Genomic DNA, 22,056 nt, shown 5'->3' with positions numbered 1-22,056 from the left:
CCACAGGCGACTGTCAGTGGCGACTTTCACAGGCGACTTTCACAGGCGACTTTCAGTTGCGACTTCCACAAGCAACTCGTACAGGCGACTGTCAGTGGCGACTGTCGGTGGCGACTTCCACAGGCGACTTTCACAGGCGACTTTCACAGGCGACTTTCAGTTGCGACTTCCACAAGCAACTCGTACAGGCGACTGTCAGTGGCGACTGTCGGTGGCGACTTTCACAGGCGACTTTCACAAGCGACTTCCGCAACAGTTGTGAGCAAGGCGGCGACTGTGGTGTCCGGGTTACTCTCTCGCCAGCAGCAAACTTGCGAGCAACTCCCAGGCAACGAACTGCAGGCGACTTTCAAGACCGACTTCGCGTCCAGGCAACTCCAACCAAAGCGAATCGTCGTCCGCACGAAATCCCTCCGAAGCAACTTGCGGGCAACTTGTAAGCTAATCGCCCGCACCAACTCCCACCGGAGCAACTTGCGGGCAACTTGCAAAGCGAATCATCCGCACGAAATCCCTCTGAAGCAACTTGCGGGCAACTTGTAAGCAAATCGCCCGCACCAACTCCCACCGGAGCAACTTGCGGGCAACTTGTAAACGACTTCCTCCGCACCAACTCCCACCGAAGCAACTTGCGGGCAACTTGCAAAGCGAATCATCCGCACGAAATCCCTCAAAAGCAACTCGGTTGGTGGTGGGTTGGTTGGTGGGTTGGTTGGTGGGTGGTGGTTGTGGTTGGTTGGTGGGTGGTGGTTGTGGGTGGTGGTTGTGGTTGGTAGTGGGTGGGTGGTGGTGGCAACTTCCGTCGCCTGCGTGTCGTGAAGATGCACAGGCGTCAGTCGCTGTTCCAGGCGATGGAGCGCTTCGTGTCGGCCGTGGGCGAGATGGACGGCACCGTGATGGTGCCCAGCTTGCTGCGCGATCTCCCGGCGCGGCACGCAAGCGACTCCACCACCAGCACCACGTCGTCCACCACGTCGTCCACCACGTCGTCCACCACGTCGTCGTCCATCAACGAGCGCGACTTGTTCGCGTTGTATGCGCAGCTCAAGAGCGTTCGCTCCCAGATCGAGTGGGGGGCCCTGCCCCCCTCGGCGGACACCGACGGCGCAGGGCATCGCAAGAAGAAGCAGCAGCAGCAACAACGACAACAACAACAACAACACGAGAAAGTCAACAACAACAACAACGGTGTTGTTGTTGCTGGCAATCATCATCAGCAGCATCAGCAGCAGCAGAACGGAGGCTCCAGTGTGGGAGGATTGCCATTGAACGTGCTCATGACGCAGGAGAATGGTGGTGGTGGTGGTTGTGGTAATGTTGGTGTTGGTGGTGGTGGTTGTGGTAATGTTGTTGGTGGTGGTGATGATGGTGGTGATGGTTGTGGTGATGATGATGATGATGTGGAGGAGCGCTTCCGCCTTCACGTGAGCGGCCTCCACGCGGCGCTGCACGAGATGACGCTGCTCGCTCGCGCGCTCACGCGCAGGTACAAGCAGGAGGTGACCCTGGGGGCCATGTAGGGGGTCAGGGGTCAGGGGGGGGGGTCAGGGGGAGGGATCACTGGGGGGCATGGGGGGGGGGGTCAGTGGGAGAGGGGGGGGTCAGTGGGGTGCAGCGTAGGGGACATGTAGGGGGGGGGGGTCAGTGGGGGGCGGGGGGAGGTCAGTGGGAGAGGAGGGTGGGGGTCATGGGGTGGGGGTCATGGGGTGGGGGTCATGGGGTGGGGGTCATGGGGTGGGGGTCAGGCGGGGGGTCACGCAGCCCCCGCCGTGTCTGTCAAGGCGCCGTCTCCCCTCGCCTGCTCATGGACACCCCCTCACCCACCCCCTCACCCCCTCACCCCATGGCCAACATCGCCCCCCACCCCCTCACCCCCTCACCCACCCCCACACACCCACCCCCACACCCCCTCACCCCATGGCCATCTCGCAGACTCGGTGACGACTTCACCACCACATCCATCACCACACATCCACCACCACCACATCATCCACCACATCATCCCCCACCACCACCACCACATCCACCACCACCACATCCACCACCACCACATCATCCACCACATCCACCACCACCACATCATCCACCACCACCACACATCCACCACATCATCCACCACATCATCCACCACCACCACCCCGACCGCGCCCATTCAAGACCGACGCAGCAGCAGCAGCAGGAGGTTCACTCCACAACTCTGTGGCTGTCCGCATGATGCTGATGATGCTGATGATGATGATGCTGATGATGCTGCTGATGATGATGCCGGTGTTGTAATTAACTGGCGGAGCGTCATGGGAACTGGGGAAGTCGATGTTGTGGTGGTGGGTTTACTCTTTCAACACACGCCCCGTGTAGTGCTGAACTAATACACTACACTATACACTACACTACTAATACACTACACTATACACTACACTACTAATACACTATACACTACACCACTACACTACACTATACACTACACTACTAATACACTACACTATACACTACACTACTAATACACTACACTATACACTACACCACTACACTACTAATACACTACACTATACACTACACTACTAATACACTATACACTACACCACTACACTACTAATACACTACACTATACACTACACCACTACACTACTAATACACTACACTATACACTACACCACTACACTACTAATACACTACACTATACACTACACCACTACACTACTAATACACTACACTATACACTACACCACTACACTACTAATACACTACACTATACACTACACCACTACACTACTAATACACTACACTATACACTACACCACTACACTACTAATACACTACACCACTACACTACTAATACACTACACTATACACTACACCACTACACTACTAATACACTACACTATACACTACACCACTACACTACTAATACACTACACTATACACTACACCACTAATACACTACACCACTACTAATACACTACACTATACACTACACCACTACACTACTAATACACTACACCACTACACTACTAATACACTACACTATACACTACACCACTACACTACTAATACACTACACTATACACTACACCACTACACTACTAATACACTACACTATACACTACACCACTACACTACTAATACACTACACTATACACTACACCACTACACTACTAATACACTACACTATACACTACACCACTACACTACTAATACACTACACCACTACACTACTAATACACTACACTATACACTACACCACTACACTACTAATACACTACACTATACACTACACCACTAATACACTACACCACTACTAATACACTACACTATACACTACACCACTACACTACTAATACACTACACCACTACACTACTAATACACTACACTATACACTACACCACTACACTATACACTACACTACTATACACTTCACTATACACTACACTTCTATACACTATACACTACACTATTATTGTAAATGTTGTGGATTTATTGTCCAACACACAACTGTTTAGTTATGTATTGGTACACTACACTATACACTACACCACTATACACTATAATTGTAAATGTCGTAGTGGGTTTAACTCTCCAACACACAGCAACCGGTTAGTGTTGCACTAGTAACGAATTGTAAATGTCGTAGTGGGTTTAACTCTCCAACACACAGCAACCGGTTAGTGCTGCACTAGTAACGAATTGTAAATGTCGTAGTGGGTTTAACTCTGCAACACACAGCAACCGGTTAGTGCTGCACTAGTAACGAATTGTAAATGTCGTAGTGGGTTTAACTCTCCAACACACAGCAACCGGTTAGTGCTGCACTAGTAACGAATTGTAAATGTCGTAGTGGGTTTAACTCTCCAACACACAGCAACCGGTTAGTGCTGCACTAGTAACGAATTGTAAATGTCGTAGTGGGTTTAACTCTCCAACACACAGCAACCGGTTAGTGCTGCACTAGTAACGAATTGTAAATGTAGTAGTGGGTTTAACTCTGCAACACACAGCAACCGGTTAGTGCTGTACTAGTAACGAATTGTAAATGTTGTAGTGGGTTTAACTCTCCAACACACAGCAACCGGTTAGTGCTGCACTAGTAACGAATTGTAAATGTTGTAGTGGGTTTAACTCTCCAACACACAGCAACCGGTTAGTGCTGTACTAGTAACGAATTGTAAATGTAGTAGTGGGTTTAACTCTCCAACACACAGCAACCGGTTAGTGCTGCACTAGTAACGAATTGTAAATGTCGTAGTGGGTTTAACTCTCCAACACACAGCAACCGGTTAGTGCTGCACTAGTAACGAATTGTAAATGTTGTAGTGGGTTTAACTCTCCAACACACAGCAACCGGTTAGTGCTGCACTAGTAACGAATTGTAAATGTTGTAGTGGGTTTAACTCTCCAACACACAGCAACCGGTTAGTGCTGCACTAGTAACGAATTGTAAATGTCGTAGTGGGTTTAACTCTCCAACACACAGCAACCGGTTAGTGCTGTACTAGTAACGAATTGTAAATGTCGTAGTGGGTTTAACTCTCCAACACGCAGCAACCAGTTAGTGCTGTACTAGTAACGAATTGTAAATGTCGTAGTGGGTTTAACTCTGCAACACACAGCAACCGGTTAGTGCTGCACTAGTAACGAATTGTAAATGTTGTAGTGGGTTTAACTCTCCAACACACAGCAACCGGTTAGTGCTGTACTAGTAACGAATTGTAAATGTTGTAGTGGGTTTAACTCTCCAACACACAGCAACCGGTTAGTGCTGTACTAGTAACGAATTGTAAATGTTGTAGTGGGTTTAACTCTCCAACACACAGCAACCGGTTAGTGCTGCACTAGTAACGAATTGTCAATGTAGTAGTGGGTTTAACTCTCCAACACACAGCAACCGGTTAGTGCTGTACTAGTAACGAATTGTAAATGTTGTAGTGGGTTTAACTCTGCAACACGCAGCAACGGGTTAGTGCTGTACTAGTAACGAATTGTAAATGTCGTAGTGGGTTTAACTCTCCAACACGCAGCAACCAGTTAGTGCTGTACTAGTAACGAATTGTAAATGTCGTAGTGGGTTTAACTCTGCAACACGCAGCAACGGGTTAGTGCTGCACTAGTAACGAATTGTAAATGTCGTAGTGGGTTTAACTCTCCAACACACAGCAACCGGTTAGTGCTGTACTAGTAACGAATTGTAAATGTCGTAGTGGGTTTAACTCTGCAACACGCAGCAACCGGTTAGTGCTGCACTAGTAACGAATTGTAAATGTCGTAGTGGGTTTAACTCTCCAACACACAGCAACCGGTTAGTGCTGCACTAGTAACGAATTGTAAATGTCGTAGTGGGTTTAACTCTCCAACACACAGCAACCGGTTAGTGCTGCACTAGTAACGAATTGTAAATGTCGTAGTGGGTTTAACTCTGCAACACACAGCAACCGGTTAGTGCTGCACTAGTAACGAGTTGTAAATGTCGTAGTGGGTTTAACTCTCCAACACACAGCAACCGGTTAGTGCTGCACTAGTAACGAATTGTAAATGTCGTAGTGGGTTTAACTCTCCAACACACAGCAACCGGTTAGTGCTGCACTAGTAACGAATTGTAAATGTCGTAGTGGGTTTAACTCTCCAACACACAGCCACCGGTTAATGCTGTACTAGTAACGAATTGTAAATGTCGTAGTGGGTTTAACTCTCCAACACACAGCCACCGGTTAATGCTGTACTAGTAACGAATTGTCAATGTCGTAGTGGGTTTAACTCTCCAACACACAGCCACCGGTTAATGCTGTACTAGTAACGAATTGTAAATGTCGTAGTGGGTTTAACTCTCCAACACACAGCAACCGGTTAGTGCTGCACTAGTAACGAATTGTAAATGTCGTAGTGGGTTTAACTCTCCAACACACAGCCACCGGTTAGTGCTGCACTAGTAACGAATTGTAAATGTTGTAGTGGGTTTAACTCTCCAACACACAGCAACCGATTAGTGCTGCACTAGTAACGAATTGTAAATGTAGTAGTGGGTTTAACTCTCCAACACACAGCAACCGGTTAGTGCTGCACTAGTAACGAATTGTAAATGTCGTAGTGGGTTTAACTCTCCAACGCACAGCAACCGGTTAGTGCTGCACTAGTAACGAATTGTAAATGTCGTAGTGGGTTTAACTCTCCAACACACAGCAACCGGTTAGTGTTGTACTAGTAACGAATTGTAAATGTCGTAGTGGGTTTAACTCTCCAACACACAGCAACCGGTTAGTGCTGTACTAGTAACGAATTGTAAATGTCGTAGTGGGTTTAACTCTCCAACACACAGCAACCGGTTAGTGCTGTACTAGTAACGAATTGTGAATGTCGTAGTGGGTTTAACTCTCCAACACACAGCAACCGATTAGTGCTGCACTAGTAACGAATTGTAAATGTTGTAGTGGGTTTAACTCTCCAACTCACAGCAACCGGTTAGTGCTGCACTAGTAACGAATTGTAAATGTCGTAGTGGGTTTAACTCTCCAACGCACAGCGACCGGTTAGTGCTGCACTACAATCATAGAGATACAGAGACCCACAGAGATCCACAGATCATAGAGACCCACAGACACCCAGTGTTTGGGCTGATGGCGTTTTGAGTGTTTCTGGGTGAATGGTGACTGGGTATAGGGGTGAGTGTGAGTGTGTAGGGGTGAGTGTAGGGGTGAGTGTAGGGGTGAGTGTAGGGGTGAGTGTAGGGGTGAGGATGTTACAAAGCTCACCCCTAGACGAGATGTGAACCGCCAAACGGTAGGCGGAGCGGTGATGCACTGCTGATGATGACTCTGGCGAGCGGTGAGGCACTGCTGATGATGACTCTGGCGAGCGGTGAGGCACTGCTGATGATGACTCTGACTCTGGTAAGCGGTGAGGCACTGCTGATGATGAGCCTGGTGAGCGGGCGGTGAGGCACTGCTGATGATGACTCTGGCGAGCGGTGAGGCACTGCTGATGATGACTCTGGCGAGCGGTGAGGCACTGCTGATGATGACTCTGACTCTGGTAAGCGGTGAGGCACTGCTGATGATGAGCCTGGTGAGCGGGCGGTGAGGCACTGCTGATGATCCTGGCGAGCGGTGAGGCACTGCTGATGATGCTGATGCTGCTGATGCTGCTGATGATGACCCTGGCGAGGGGTTGGAGGGAGCTGTCGGGACTGGTGGGGGGGGGAGTTGTGAGCGTCGCGCTCAATAAAGCGTCGCACAGGGGAGTCTGCATGCCTCGTGTGTCACTCGCTGTGTGTGTGCGCACGTGTGAGTATGTGCGCACGTGTGAGTGTGCGTGCACACGTGTGTGTGCGTGCACACGTGTGTGTGCGTGCGCACGTGTGAGTGTGCGTGCACACGTGTGTGTGCGCGCACACGTGTGTGCACGTGTGTGTGTGTGCGCGCACACGTGTGTGTGTGTGCACACGTGTGTGTGTGTGCGTGCACACGTGTGTGTGTGTGCGTGCACACGTGTGTGTGTGTGCGTGCACACGTGTGTGTGCACACGTGTGTGTGTGCACACGTGTGCGTGCACACGTGTGCGTGCACACGTGTGAGTGTGTGCGCACGTGTGAGTGTGTGCGCACGTGTGAGTGTGCACACACGCACACGTGTGTGTGTGTGTGTGCGCGCACACGTGTGTGTGTGATGTGTGTGTGCCCGACGGGCAACACTGTCGTGGGCATTGCTGTGGGGGGAGGGCCAATGCCGATTGGCCTCTCCCCTCATGGCGTCTGTGACCACCACAGCGGCTAAACGGGGGCTCTGAACGGGTGCGAGGGGCTGGTAACCCCTCCACCTTCAGTTCATTACCACTAAACCACGACTTAAACATAAACATGTGACTAATAAGCTTGTGCCGGAGGCCCCAGGGGGTCCGTAATCTATGACGTCTCCTGGCCCAACCCCATTTGGCGGAGCCAGGAGATTGAATATTTACCCTCTTTAACCAGAAACAACGAAAAACCACTTCGTGTGGCCACGTGTAATGTTCGAACGCTCACTGCGGAGGAGAGGCTGCCACTCCTCTGTCGGGAGCTGGACTGGTACCGCCTGGATCTTTGTGGCATTCAGGACGGCCAGTGGACCGGTTCTGGCTCCTGCCACCATGAGGGATACAGTCCTATACTCGGGGCAGGAGACTGCCAAACAACAGGGAGTGGCTCTTCTTCTGAACAAAAGAATGAAGGGGGCGTGGGAGCGTGGCAGTGAGGTGTGGGAAGCTGTAAGCCCCAGGCTACTTTGGGCTCGCCTTCCCATCAACCGGAGGTGAGGAGTGGTGGTCGTGGTTACTTATGCCCCCACCGAAGACGAACATCTGTGGGAGGGATGCAGGCACCGCCGATGAGTCAGATGCCTTCTATGACCTCCTGTCACAGGTACTGGCTAAAGTGGCCACTCGGGACAGAGTCATCTTGTTGGGTGACTTCAATGCCCAAGTTGGTCATGATGCTGGCACCTGGTCTAGAGTGATTGGAGGGCATGGGCCAGATCAGCTCAATAACGACGGTAGGAGGCTGCTAGATTTTTGTGCAGCCCATGGGCTTGTAATTACCAACACGCTCTTCCGGCATCGGCGCATCCACACAACATCATGGATGCATGCCGGGTCCAAGCAAGAACATCTGCTGGACTACGTAGTGACGGACCAGCGGATGTGAGCCCATGTCCTTGACACCAGGACCTGCCGTGGAGCTGATCTGCCCTCTGACCAGCTGACACCATCACAGGCACGCGGCTGTTGACTACGACACTCACCACCAACAACAACAACAACAACATCGTGATTATGATTATTATCGATCTTGTTTATTACATGATTATTATTGATAAAACAAAGGCAAAGCTACCCCCCACCCCCGTGTAGCCCCAACAGGCTGCAGGGGCAAGTGCTGCTCATAGAAGCGAGCGGCGGCGCTGGCTACGGAGGCCGTCACACGAGGGGGGGGGTGGCCAGCGCCACGCCCGGCCGCCTTTGTCTCCCCAGTGCTAGCGATGATTATGACACCACTGCACCGGGTCACTCAATTGAGGCTGAGTCAACCTAGGGGAGGAGGCCATGCCAGGTTCGTAGCGCGGCGCAGCGCTACCCGCTGATGGTGAGACACAGACACACACACAGACACACACACACAGACACACACACGGACACACAGATACACACACGGACACACACATACACACACATACACACACATACACACACATACACACATAGACACACACACAGACACACACATACACACACAGACACACACATACACACACACATACACACACATACACACAGACACATACACACACAGACACACACATACACACAGACACACACAGACACACACAGATACACACAGACACATACATACACACAGACACACACACAGACACACACATACACACACACAGACACAGAGACACACAGACACACACAGACACACACATACACACACACAGACACACAGACACATACACACAGACACACACACAACAACCGTCATTCGCCACTAAGTGGCGGTGACGTCACCACGACGCTTGTGCCAGGCCATGTGCACCTTGAGGCCACGTGAAGTGTCGAACGCCCGCTGGCAGGAGGTCACGGGGCAGACCCAGGTGCCACGGGTCGACTGACCGAGATGACTGGCTGATGCACCACCTGTGCCCCCTACTGTACCAACTTGCTGTGCTTTAGCCACCCGGCGCTCCGCTCGTTGTTGTGAGCGTCGCTCCTCCGCCCTCCGTTGTTGTTGGAGGGCGACTGCCTCCAACTGCCCAGTAGCGTCCTTCACGAGCCTCCTCCACAGAGGCCGATCTTGACACCGCTGGTACCAGTCATCGGCAAATCCACTCAGCTCCACGTCCTCCTGTACCACATCAGTCCATCTCTTCTCTAGCCCGTGCCGCGCCTGTTTAGCCCCCTCGATCCGGCCGAACAAAAGCTGTCTAGGCATGCGGTGGCTGGGCATGCGGGCTACATGACCCAGCCAACGCAGACTTGCCTGCCGGAGGAGCTCACCGATAGGACTTTGACCAGATCTATCAAGGATTTGTGAGCTCCTCACACAATCCATCCTGCAGGTTAAACCCAGGATGGATCGTAGGCAGGCCAGCCTGAATGTTTCTAACCGGCGAAGATGCTCCATTAGGGGGGTCCACACACATACATTCACACGCACACACACACGCATACACACACGCACACATGCACACACGCACGCACACACATTAATTCACACGTACGCGCGCATTCACACACACATTCACACACACACACATTCACACACGCACACACACACACATTCACACACACACACGCACATACATTCAGACACAATAACGGCACCCATTGGCTAGGCCACTCCACTCGAAACAGCAGATGAGTGGCTGCACCACCCTGACTCTAACTCTGACCCTTGCGTGGGGTCAACATGAGGTGGGGTCAACAGCTGGTGGGGTCAACAGGTTGCGGGGTCAACAGGTTGCGGGGTCAACAGGTGGAGGGGTCAACAGGTGGAGGGGTCAACAGCTGGTGGGGTCAACAGGTCGAGGGGTCAACAACTGGTGGGGTCAACAGCTGGTGGGGTCAACAGCTGGTGGGGTCAACAGCTGGTGGGGTCAACAGCTGGTGGGGTCAACAGGTCGTGGGGTCAACAGCTGGTGGGGTCAACAGGTCGTGGGGTCAACAGCTGGTGGGGTCAACAGCTGGTGGGGTCAACAGCTGGTGGGGTCAACAGGCGGAGGGGTCAACAGGCGGAGGGGTCAATGGGTGGAGGGGTCAACAGGCGGAGGGGTCAACAGCTGGTTGGGTCAACAGCTGGTGGGGTCAACAGCTGGTGGGGTCAACAGGTCGAGGGGTCAACAGGTGGAGGGGTCAACAGGCGGAGGGGTCAACAGCTGGTGGGGTCAACAGCTGGTGGGGTCAACAGGTCGAGGGGTCAACAGGCGGAGGGGTCAACAGGCGGAGGGTCAACAGGCGGAGGGGTCAACAGGTCGTGGGGTCAACGGGTGGAGGGGTCAACAGGCGGAGGGGTCAACAGCTGGTTGGGTCAACAGCTGGTGGGGTCAACAGCTGGTGGGGTCAACAGCTGGTGGGGTCAACAGGTCGAGGGGTCAACATGCAGAGGGGTCAACAGGTCATGGGGTCAACGGGTGGAGGGGTCAACAGGCGGAGGGGTCAACAGCTGGTTGGGTCAACAGGTGGTGGGGTCAACAGCTGGCAACTGTTCCCGCCCCGCGTGACCTGCAACACACGTAAACGGGGGTTGTCAGGTTTCGGGCAACGCGCCCCAGGCAACGTGTTGCATGCAACGTGTTAGAGGCAACGAGCTGCAGGCAACGGATTACAGGCAACGTGCGTCAAAGGTTAACATGTCACAGGCAACTCATCGCAACGGGTTGGTGACAGGCAAATCACGGCAACGCGTCGCGAGCAACCCGTGGCAACGTTTTACGGGCAACTCGTGGCAACGTTTTACGGGCAACTCGTGGCAACGTGTCGCGGGCAACTCGTGGCAGGCAACTCGTGGCGGGCAACTGACCTCACACCATCTCGTACTGGTTGGCGTTGATGTGCCTGGCGAGGCAGCAGGACAGCACCATGCCAAACACCTGGGGGGACGCAGACACACACACACAGACACACACACAGACACACACACACACAGACACACACACACACAGACACACACAGACACACAGACACACCACACAGACAGACACACACAGACACACACACGCATACACAGACGCACAGACACAGACACACACACACATACACACACACAGACAGACACACACAGACACACACACGCAGACGCACAGACACAGACACGCACAGACACACCGACAGACACACACACACACACACAGACACACACACACACAGACACACACACACACAGACACACACACACACACAGACACACCACACAGACAGACACACACAGACACACACACGCAGACACACAGACGCACAGACACAGACACGCACAGACACACCGACACAGACACACACACACACACAGACACACCACACAGACAGACACACACAGACACACACACGCAGACACACAGACGCACAGACACGCACAGACACACCGACACACACAGACACACCGACACACACACACACGCAGACACACACACACACAGACACACACACACACACACACAGACACACACACACACAGACACACACACACACAGACACACACACACACAGACACACACAGACACACCACACAGACAGACACACACAGACACACACACGCAGACACACAGACGCACAGACACAGACACGCACAGACACACCGACACACACAGACACACCGACACACACACACAGACACACCACACACACAGACACACCGACACACACACACAGACACACACAGACACACAGAGTAGGTGAATGAGTAGATGAGTAGGTGGGTAGATGGGTGAGTAGGTGGGTGAGTAGGTGGGTGAGTAGGTGGGTGAGTATGTGAATGAGTAGATGAGTAGGTGGGTAGATGGGTGAGTAGGTGGGTGAGTAGGTGGGTGAGTAGGTGAATGAGTAGGTGAATGAGTAGATGAGTAGGTGGGTAGATGGGTGAGTAGGTGGGTGAGTAGGTGGGTGAGTAGGTGGGTGAGTATGTGGGTGAGTAGGTGAGTAGGTGGGTGAGTAGGTGAGTAGGTGGGTGAGTAGGTGAGTAGGTGGGTGAGTAGGTGAGTAGGTGGGTGAGTAGGTAGGTGAGTAGTTGGGTGAGTAGGTGAGTAGGTGGGTGAGTAGGTGAGTAGTTGGGTGAATAGATGAGTAGGTGGGTGAGTAGGTGGGTGAGTAGTTGGGTGAGTAGGTAGGTGAGTAGTTGGGTGAGTAGGTGAGTAGGTGGGTGAGTAGGTGAGTAGTTGGGTGAGAAGGTGGGTGAGTAGGTGAGTAGTTGGGTGAGTAGGTGGGTAGGTGGGTGAGTAGGTGGGTGAGTAGGTGGGTGAGTATGTGGGTGAGTAGGTGAGTAGGTGGGTGAGTAGGTGAGTAGGTGGGTGAGTAGGTGAGTAGGTGGGTGAGTAGGTGAGTAGGTGGGTGAGTAGGTAGGTGAGTAGTTGGGTGAGTAGGTGAGTAGGTGGGTGAGTAGGTGAGTAGTTGGGTGAGTAGATGAGTAGGTGGGTGAGTAGGTGGGTGAGTAGTTGGGTGAGTAGGTAGGTGAGTAGTTGGGTGAGTAGGTGAGTAGGTGGGTGAGTAGGTGAGTAGTTGGGTGAGAAGGTGGGTGAGTAGGTGAGTAGTTGGGTGAGTAGGTGGGTAGGTGGGTGAGTAGGTGGGTGAGTAGGTGAGTAGGTGGGTGAGTAGGTGGGTGAGTAGGTGAGTAGGTGGGTGAGTAGGTGAGTAGGTGGGTGAGTATGTGGGTGAGAAGTTGGGTGAGTAGGTGAGTGGGTGGGTGAGTAGGTGGGTGAGTAGGTGGGTGAGTAGGTGGGTGAGTAGTTGGGTGAGTAGGTGAGTAGGTGGGTGAGTAGGTGGGTGAGTAGGTGGGTGAGTAGGTGAGTAGGTGGGTGAGTAGGTGGGTGAGTATGTGGGTGAGTAGTTGGGTGAGTATGTGGGTGAGTATGTGGGTGAGTAGGTGGGTGAGTAGGTGAGTAGGTGGGTGAGTAGGTTAGTAGTTGGGTGAGTAGGTGGGTGAGTAGGTGGGTGAGTATGTGGGTGAGTAGGTGAGTAGGTGGGTGAGTACTTGGGTGAGTAGTTGGGTGAGTAGGTGAGTAGGTGGGTGAGTAGGTGAGTAGTTGGGTGAGTAGATGAGTAGGTGGGTGAGTAGGTGGGTGAGTAGTTGGGTGAGTAGGTAGGTGAGTAGTTGGGTGAGTAGGTGAGTAGGTGGGTGAGTAGGTGAGTAGTTGGGTGAGAAGGTGGGTGAGTAGGTGAGTAGTTGGGTGAGTAGGTGGGTAGGTGGGTGAGTAGGTGGGTGAGTAGGTGAGTAGGTGGGTGAGTAGGTGGGTGAGTAGGTGAGTAGGTGGGTGAGTAGGTGGGTGAGTATGTGGGTGAGAAGTTGGGTGAGTAGGTGAGTGGGTGGGTGAGTAGGTGGGTGAGTAGGTGGGTGAGTAGGTGGGTGAGTAGTTGGGTGAGTAGGTGAGTAGGTGGGTGAGTAGGTGGGTGAGTAGGTGGGTGAGTAGGTGAGTAGGTGGGTGAGTAGGTGGGTGAGTATGTGGGTGAGTAGTTGGGTGAGTATGTGGGTGAGTATGTGGGTGAGTAGGTGGGTGAGTAGGTGAGTAGGTGGGTGAGTAGGTTAGTAGTTGGGTGAGTAGGTGGGTGAGTAGGTGGGTGAGTATGTGGGTGAGTAGGTGAGTAGGTGGGTGAGTACTTGGGTGAGTAGTTGGGTGAGTAGTTGGGTGAGTAGGTGGGTGAGTAGTTGGGTGAGTAGTTGGGTGAGTAGGTGGGTGAGTAGGTGAGTAGGTGGGTGAGTAGGTGGGTGAGTGAGTGGGTGAGTATGTGGGTGAGTAGGTGGGTGAGTAGGTGAGTATGTGGGTGAGTAGGTGAGTGAGTGGGTGAGTAGGTGGGTGAGTAGTTGGGTGAGTATGTGGGTGAGTATGTGAGTAGGTGAGTAGTTGGGTGAGTAGGTGAGTAGGTGAGTGAGTAGGTGGGTGAGTAGGTGGGTGAGTAGGTGAGTATGTGGGTGAGTAGGTGGGTGAGTAGTTGGGTGAGTAGGTGGGTGAGTATGTGGGTGAGTGGTTGGGTGAGTAGGTGAGTGAGTGGGTGAGTAGGTGAGGGAGTGGGTGAGTAGGTGAGTAGGTGGGTGAGTATGTGGGTGAGTATGTGGGTGAGTAGGTGGGTGAGTAGTTGGGTGAGTAGTTGGGCGAGTAGGTGGGTGAGTAGGTGGGTGAGTAGGTGAGTAGTTGGGTGAGTAGATGAGTATGTGGGTGAGTAGTTGGGTGAGTAGGTGGGTGAGTTGGTGGGTGAGTAGGTGAGTAGTTGGGTGAGTGGGTGGGTGAGTGGGTGGGTGAGTAGTTGGGTGAGTAGGTGAGTGAGTAGGTGGTTGAGTAGGTGGGTGAGTAGGTGGGTGAGTAGGTGAGTAGGTGGGTGAGTAGGTCGGTGAGTAGTTGGGTGAGTATGTAGGTGAGTATGTGGGTGAGTAGGTGGGTGAGTAGGTGGGTGAGTAGGTTGGTGAGTAGGTGGGTGAGTAGGTGAGTAGTTAGGTGAGTATGTGGGTGAGTATGTGGGTGAGTAGTTAGGTGAGTATGTGGGTGAGTATGTGGGTGAGTAGATGAGTAGGTGGGTAGGTGGGTGAGTCGGTAGGTGAGTAGGTGGGTGAATAGGTGGGTGAGTAGGTGGGTGAGTAGGTGAGTAGGTGGGTGAGTAGGTGGGTGAGTAAGTGAGTAGGTGGGTGAGTAGGTGGGTGAGTAGGTGGGTGAGTAGTTGGGTGAGTAGGTGAGTAGGTGGGTGAGTAGTTGGGTGAGTAGGTAGGTGAGTAGTTGGGTGAGTAGGTGAGTAGGTGGGTGAGTAGGTGAGTAGTTGGGTGAGTAGGTGGGTAGGTGGGTGAGTAGGTGGGTGAGTAGGTGAGTAGGTGGGTGAGTAGGTGGGTGAGTAGGTGAGTAGGTGGGTGAGTAGGTGAGTAGGTGGGTGAGTATGTGGGTGAGAAGTTGGGTGAGTAGGTGAGTGGGTGGGTGAGTAGGTGGGTGAGTAGGTGGGTGAGTAGGTGGGTGAGTAGTTGGGTGAGTAGGTGAGTAGGTGGGTGAGTAGGTGGGTGAGTAGGTGGGTGAGTAGGTGAGTAGGTGGGTGAGTAGGTGGGTGAGTATGTGGGTGAGTAGTTGGGTGAGTATGTGGGTGAGTATGTGGGTGAGTAGGTGGGTGAGTAGGTGAGTAGGTGGGTGAGTAGGTTAGTAGTTGGGTGAGTAGGTGGGTGAGTAGGTGGGTGAGTATGTGGGTGAGTAGGTGAGTAGGTGGGTGAGTACTTGGGTGAGTAGTTGGGTGAGTAGTTGGGTGAGTAGGTGGGTGAGTAGTTGGGTGAGTAGTTGGGTGAGTAGGTGGGTGAGTAGGTGAGTAGGTGGGTGAGTAGGTGGGTGAGTGAGTGGGTGAGTATGTGGGTGAGTAGGTGGGTGAGTAGGTGAGTATGTGGGTGAGTAGGTGAGTGAGTGGGTGAGTAGGTGGGTGAGTAGTTGGGTGAGTATGTGGGTGAGTATGTGAGTAGGTGAGTAGTTGGGTGAGTAGGTGAGTAGGTGAGTGAGTAGGTGGGTGAGTAGGTGGGTGAGTAGGTGAGTATGTGGGTGAGTAGGTGGGTGAGTAGTTGGGTGAGTAGGTGGGTGAGTAGTTGGGTGAGTAGGTGGGTGAGTAGTTGGGTGAGTAGTTGGGTGAGTAGGTGGGTGAGTAGGTGAGTAGGTGGGTGAGTAGGTGGGTGAGTGAGTGGGTGAGTATGTGGGTGAGTAGGTGGGTGAGTAGGTGAGTATGTGGGTGAGTAGGTGAGTGAGTGGGTGAGTAGGTGGGTGAGTAGTTGGGTGAGTATGTGGGTGAGTATGTGAGTAGGTGAGTAGTTGGGTGAGTAGGTGAGTAGGTGAGTGAGTAGGTGGGTGAGTAGGTGGGTGAGTAGGTGAGTATGTGGGTGAGTAGGTGGGTGAGTAGTTGGGTGAGTAGGTGGGTGAGTATGTGGGTGAGTGGTTGGGTGAGTAGGTGAGTGAGTGGGTGAGTAGGTGAGGGAGTGGGTGAGTAGGTGAGTAGGTGGGTGAGTATGTGGGTGAGTATGTGGGTGAGTAGGTGGGTGAGTAGTTGGGTGAGTAGTTGGGCGAGTAGGTGGGTGAGTAGGTGGGTGAGTAGGTGAGTAGTTGGGTGAGTAGATGAGTATGTGGGTGAGTAGTTGGGTGAGTAGGTGGGTGAGTTGGTGGGTGAGTAGGTGAGTAGTTGGGTGAGTGGGTGGGTGAGTGGGTGGGTGAGTAGTTGGGTGAGTAGGTGAGTGAGTAGGTGGTTGAGTAGGTGGGTGAGTAGGTGGGTGAGTAGGTGAGTAGGTGGGTGAGTAGGTCGGTGAGTAGTTGGGTGAGTATGTAGGTGAGTATGTGGGTGAGTAGGTGGGTGAGTAGGTGGGTGAGTAGGTTGGTGAGTAGGTGGGTGAGTAGGTGAGTAGTTAGGTGAGTATGTGGGTGAGTATGTGGGTGAGTAGATGAGTAGGTGGGTAGGTGGGTGAGTCGGTAGGTGAGTAGGTGGGTGAATAGGTGGGTGAGTAGGTGGGTGAGTAGGTGAGTAGGTGGGTGAGTAGGTGGGTGAGTAAGTGAGTAGGTGGGTGAGTAGGTGGGTGAGTAGGTGGGTGAGTAGTTGGGTGAGTAGGTGAGTAGGTGGGTGAGTAGTTGGGTGAGTAGGTGGGTGAGTAGGTGAGTAGGTGGGTGAATAGGTGGGTGAGTAGTTGGGTGAGTAGGTGGGTGAGTAGGTGGGTGAGTAGGTGGGTGGGTGAGTAGTTGGGTGAGTAGGTGAGTGAGTGGGTGAGTATGTGAGTAGGTGGGTGAGTAGGTGGGTGAGTAGGTGGGTGAGTAGGTGAGTAGGTGGGTGAGTAGGTGGGTGAGTAGTTAGGTGAGTATGTGGGTGAGTATGTGGGTGAGTAGGTGAGTAGGTGGGTAGGTGGGTGAGTCGGTAGGTAAGTAGGTGAGTAGGTGGGTGAGTAGGTGGGTGAGTAGGTGAGTAGGTGGGTGAGTAGGTGGGTGAGTAGGTGAGTGAGTGGGTGAGTATGTGGGTGAGTAGTTGGGTGAGTAGGTGAGTAGGTGGGTGAGTATGTGGGTGGGTAGGTGGGTGAGTAGGTGAGTGAGTAGGTGAGTAGGTGGGTGAGTATGTGGGTGAGTAGTTGGGCGAGTAGGTGAGTGAGTATGTGGGTGAGTAGTTGGGCGAGTAGTTGGGTGAGTAGGTGAGTAGGTGGGTGAGTAGTTGGGTGAGTAGGTGAGTAGGTGGGTGAGTAGGTGAGTGAGTGGGTGAGTAGGTGGGTGAGTATGTGGGTGAGGTGGGTGAGTAGGTGAGTGAGTAGGTGAGTAGGTGGGTGAGTATGTGGGTGAGTAGTTGGGCGAGTAGGTGAGTAGGTGAGTGAGTATGTGGGTGAGTAGTTGGGCGAGTAGTTGGGTGAGTAGGTGAGTAGGTGGGTGAGTAGTTGGGTGAGTAGGTGAGTAGGTGGGTGAGTAGGTGAGTGAGTAGGTGAGTAGGTGGGTGAGTAGTTGGGTGAGTAGGTGAGTGAGTGGGTGAGTAGGTGAGTAGGTGGGTGAGTAGGTGGGTGAGTAGTTGGGTGAGTAGGTGAGTGAGTGGGTGAGTAGGTGAGTGAGTGGGTGAGTAGGTGGGTGAGTAGGTGACTAGGTGGGTGAGTAGGTGGGTGAGTAGGTGAGTAGGTGGGTGAGTAGGTGGGTGAGTAGGTGAGTAGTTGGGTGAGTAGTTGGGTGAGTAGTTGGGTGAGTAGGTGGGTGAGTATGTGGGTGAGTAGGTGGGTGAGTAGGTGGGTAAGTAGGTGAGTAGGTGGGTGAGTAGGTGAGTGAGTAGGTGGGTGAGTAGGTGAGTGAGTAGGTGGGTGAGTAGTTGGGTGAGTAGGTGAGTAGGTGGGTGAGTAGGTGAGTGAGTAGGTGGGTGAGTCGGTAGGTAAGTAGGTGAGTAGTTGGGTGAGTAGGTGGGTGAGTAGGTGGGTGAGTAGGTGAGTAGGTGGGTGAGTAGGTGAGTGAGTAGGTGGGTGAGTAGGTGAGTGAGTAGGTGGGTGAGTAGTTGGGTGAGTAGGTGAGTAGGTAGGTGAGTAGGTGGGTGAGTAGGTGGGTGAGTAGGTGGGTGAGTAGGTGAGTAGGTGGGTGAGTAGGTGAGTGAGTAGGTGGGTGAGTAGGTGAGTGAGTAGGTGGGTGAGTAGTTGGGTGAGTAGGTGAGTAGGTGGGTGAGTAGGTGGGTGAGTAGGTGGGTGAGTATGTGGGTGAGTAGGTTGGTGAGTAGGTGGGTGAGTAGGTGAGTAGGTGGGTGAGTAGGTGAGTGAGTAGGTGGTTGAGTAGGTGGGTGAGTAGGTGGGTGAGTAGGTGAGTAGGTGGGTGAGTAGGTTGGTGAGTAGTTGGGTGAGTATGTAGGTGAGTATGTGGGTGAGTAGGTGGGTGAGTAGGTGAGTATGTGGGTGAGTAGGTGGGTGAGTAGGTGGGTGAGTGAGTATGTGGGTGAGTAGGTTGGTGAGTAGGTGGGTGAGTAGGTGAGTAGTTAGGTGAGTATGTGGGTGAGTATGTGGGTGAGTAGTAGGTGAGTAGGTGGGTGAGTAGGTGAGTGAGTAGGTGGGTGAGTCGGTAGGTAAGTAGGTGAGTAGTTGGGTGAGTAGGTGGGTGAGTAGGTGGGTGAGTAGGTGAGTAGGTGGGTGAGTAGGTGAGTGAGTAGGTGGGTGAGTAGGTGAGTGAGTAGGTGGGTGAGTAGTTGGGTGAGTAGGTGAGTAGGTAGGTGAGTAGGTGGGTGAGTAGGTGGGTGAGTAGGTGGGTGAGTAGGTGAGTAGGTGGGTGAGTAGGTGAGTGAGTAGGTGGGTGAGTAGGTGAGTGAGTAGGTGGGTGAGTAGGTGGGTGAGTATGTGGGTGAGTAGGTTGGTGAGTAGGTGGGTGAGTAGGTGAGTGAGTAGGTGAGTAGGTGGGTGAGTAGGTGAGTGAGTAGGTGGGTGACTAGGTGAGTAGGTGGGTGAGTAGTTGGGTGAGTAGGTGAGTATGTGGGTGAGTAGTTGGGTGAGTAGGTGGGTGAGTATGTGGGTGAGTAGGTGGGTGAGTAGGTGGGTGAGTATGTGGGTGAGTAGGTTGGTGAGTAGGTGGGTGAGTAGGTGGGTGAGTAGGTGGGTGAGTATGTGGGTGAGTAGTTGGGTGAGTAGGTGGGTGAGTAGTTGGGTGAGTGGGTGAGTAGGTGGGTGAGTAGGTGGGTGAGTATGTAGGTGAGTAGTTGGGTGAGTAGTTGGGTGAGTAGGTGAGTGAGTAGGTGGGTGAGTAGGTGAGTAGGTGGGTGAGTAGTTGGGTGAGTATGTGGGTGAGTAGGTGGGTGAGTAGTTGGGTGAGTAGTTGGGTGAGTAGGTGAGTGAGTAGGTGGGTGAGTAGGTGAGTAGGTGGGTGAGTAGTTGGGTGAGTAGTTGGGTGAGTGGGTGAGTAGGTGAGTGAGTAGGTGAGTGAGTAGGTGGGTGAGTAGGTGGGCGAGTAGGTGAGTATGTGGGTGAGTAGGTTGGTGAGTAGTTGGGTGAGTAGGTGGGTGAGTAGTTGGGTGAGTAGGTGAGTAGGTGAGTAGTTGGGTGAGTAGGTGGGTGAGTAGTTGGGTGAGTAGGTGAGTAGTTGGGTGAGTAGTTGGGTGAGAAGTTGGGTGAGTAGGTGAGTAGGTGGGTGAGTAGGTGGGTGAGTAGTTAGGTGAGTAGGTGGGTGAGTAGGTGAGTAGGTGGGTGAGTTGGTGGGTGAGTGGGTGAGTATTTGGGTGAGTAGTTGGGTGAGTAGGTGAGTAGGTGAGTAGTTGGGTGAGTAGTTGGGTGAGTAGTTGGGTGAGTAGGTGAGTAGGTGGGTGAGTAGGTGGGTGAGTGGGTGAGTATTTGGGTGAGTAGTTGGGTGAGTAGGTGAGTAGGTGAGTAGTTGGGTGAGTAGTTGGGTGAGTAGTTGGGTGAGAAGGTGAGTAGGTGAGTAGTTGGGTGAGTAGGTGGGTGAGTAGGTGAGTAGGTGGGTGAGTATGTGGGTGAGTAGGTGAGTAGGTGGGTGAGTAGGTGGGTGAGTAGGTGGGTGAGTATGTGGGTGAGTAGGTGAGTAGGTGGGTGAGTAGGTGGGTGAGTAGGTGAGTAGGTGAGTAGTTGGGTGAGTAGGTGAGTAGGTGAGTGAATGGGTGAGTAGGTGAGTGAGTAGGTGAGTGAGTAGTTGGGTGAGTATGTGAGTGAGTAGGTGAGTAGGTGAGTAGGTAAGTAGGTGGGTGAGTATGCGGGTGAGTAGGTGAGTAGGTGGGTGAGTATGCGGGTGAGTAGGTGAGTAGGTGGGTGAGTAGGTGGGTACCTGCGAGAAGGCGATGCCGAAGGCGCAGCCGGCGATCACCGTGAGGTGCTGCTGCATGAAGCCGGTGACAAGTGTGAAGCAACCCTGCAGCACGCGCACACAGTGACACACACAGTGACACACACAGTGACACACACACAGTGACACACACACAGTGACACACACAGTGACACACACACAGTGACACACACACAGTGACACACACACAGTGACACACACAGTGACACACACACAGTGACACACACACACACAGTGACACACACACACAGTGACACACACAGTGACACACACAGTGACACACACACAGTGACACACACACACACAGTGACACACACACACAGTGACACACACAGTGACACGCACAGTGACACACACACAGTGACACACACACACACAGTGACACACACAGTGACACACACAGTGACACACACACAGTGACACACACACACACAGTGACACACACACACACAGTGACACACACACACAGTGACACACACACAGTGACACACACACAGTGACACACACACACAGTGACACACACAGTGACACACACACACACACAGTGACACACACACAGTGACACACACAGTGACACACACACAGTGACACACACACACAGTGACACACACAGTGACACACACACACACAGTGACACACACACAGTGACACACACAGTGACACACACACAGTGACACACACACACAGTGACACATACAGTGACACACACACACACAGTGACACACACACAGTGACACACACACACAGTGACACACACAGTGACACACACACACACAGTGACACACACAGTGACACAGTGACACACACAGTGACACACACACAGTGACACACACACACAGTGACACACACAGTGACACACACACACACAGTGACACACACTCACAGTGACACACACAGTGACACACACAGTGACACACACACAGTGACACACACAGTGACACACACACAGTGACACACACACACAGTGACACACACACACAGTGACACACACACACACAGTGACACACACACAGTGACACACACACACACACAGTGACACACACACAGTGACACACACACACAGTGACACACACACAGTGACACACACACACACAGTGACACACACTCACA

At 52.8% G+C, this 22,056-nt stretch overlaps 2 protein-coding genes across 2 annotated transcripts in view; one reads left to right on the top strand and one right to left on the bottom strand.

The window, feature by feature from the left end:
* Nucleotides 1-730: 730 nt before the first annotated feature.
* Nucleotides 731-1,525, top strand: MID1IP1 (MID1 interacting protein 1). Its single transcript, XM_078882528.1, has one exon. It carries the CDS (start codon nucleotides 822-824, stop codon nucleotides 1,518-1,520), a length of 699 nt encoding a protein of 232 aa, XP_078738654.1. The 5' UTR covers nucleotides 731-821; the 3' UTR covers nucleotides 1,521-1,525.
* A 7,267-nt stretch (nucleotides 1,526-8,792) lies between these two features.
* The window catches only part of TSPAN7 (tetraspanin 7), a 31,685-nt gene continuing 18,421 nt past the window's right edge, over nucleotides 8,793-22,056 (bottom strand). Inside the window, exons 6-8 of the mRNA XM_078882612.1 lie at nucleotides 20,929-21,012; nucleotides 11,541-11,610; nucleotides 8,793-11,242 (exon numbers count right to left, since the gene is read on the bottom strand). Of these exons, the coding sequence (XP_078738738.1) occupies nucleotides 11,542-11,610; nucleotides 20,929-21,012 (153 nt within the window). The 3' untranslated portion in view covers nucleotides 8,793-11,242; nucleotide 11,541. The remainder of the gene's footprint in view (nucleotides 11,243-11,540; nucleotides 11,611-20,928; nucleotides 21,013-22,056) is intronic.

This window comes from Lampetra fluviatilis, chromosome 66, assembly GCF_964198595.1.
Source record: "Lampetra fluviatilis chromosome 66, kcLamFluv1.1, whole genome shotgun sequence".
Taxonomy (NCBI): Eukaryota; Metazoa; Chordata; class Hyperoartia; order Petromyzontiformes; family Petromyzontidae; genus Lampetra; species Lampetra fluviatilis.
The sequence above is the reverse complement of the archived record's forward strand: the minus strand, read 5'-3'. Positions and strand labels throughout refer to the sequence as shown.

Bases quoted from the DNA above. Each gene is read 5' to 3' on its own strand.
- MID1IP1 (XM_078882528.1), top strand. From the start codon at position 822: ATGCACAGGCGTCAGTCGCTGTTCCAGGCGATGGAGCGCTTCGTGTCG.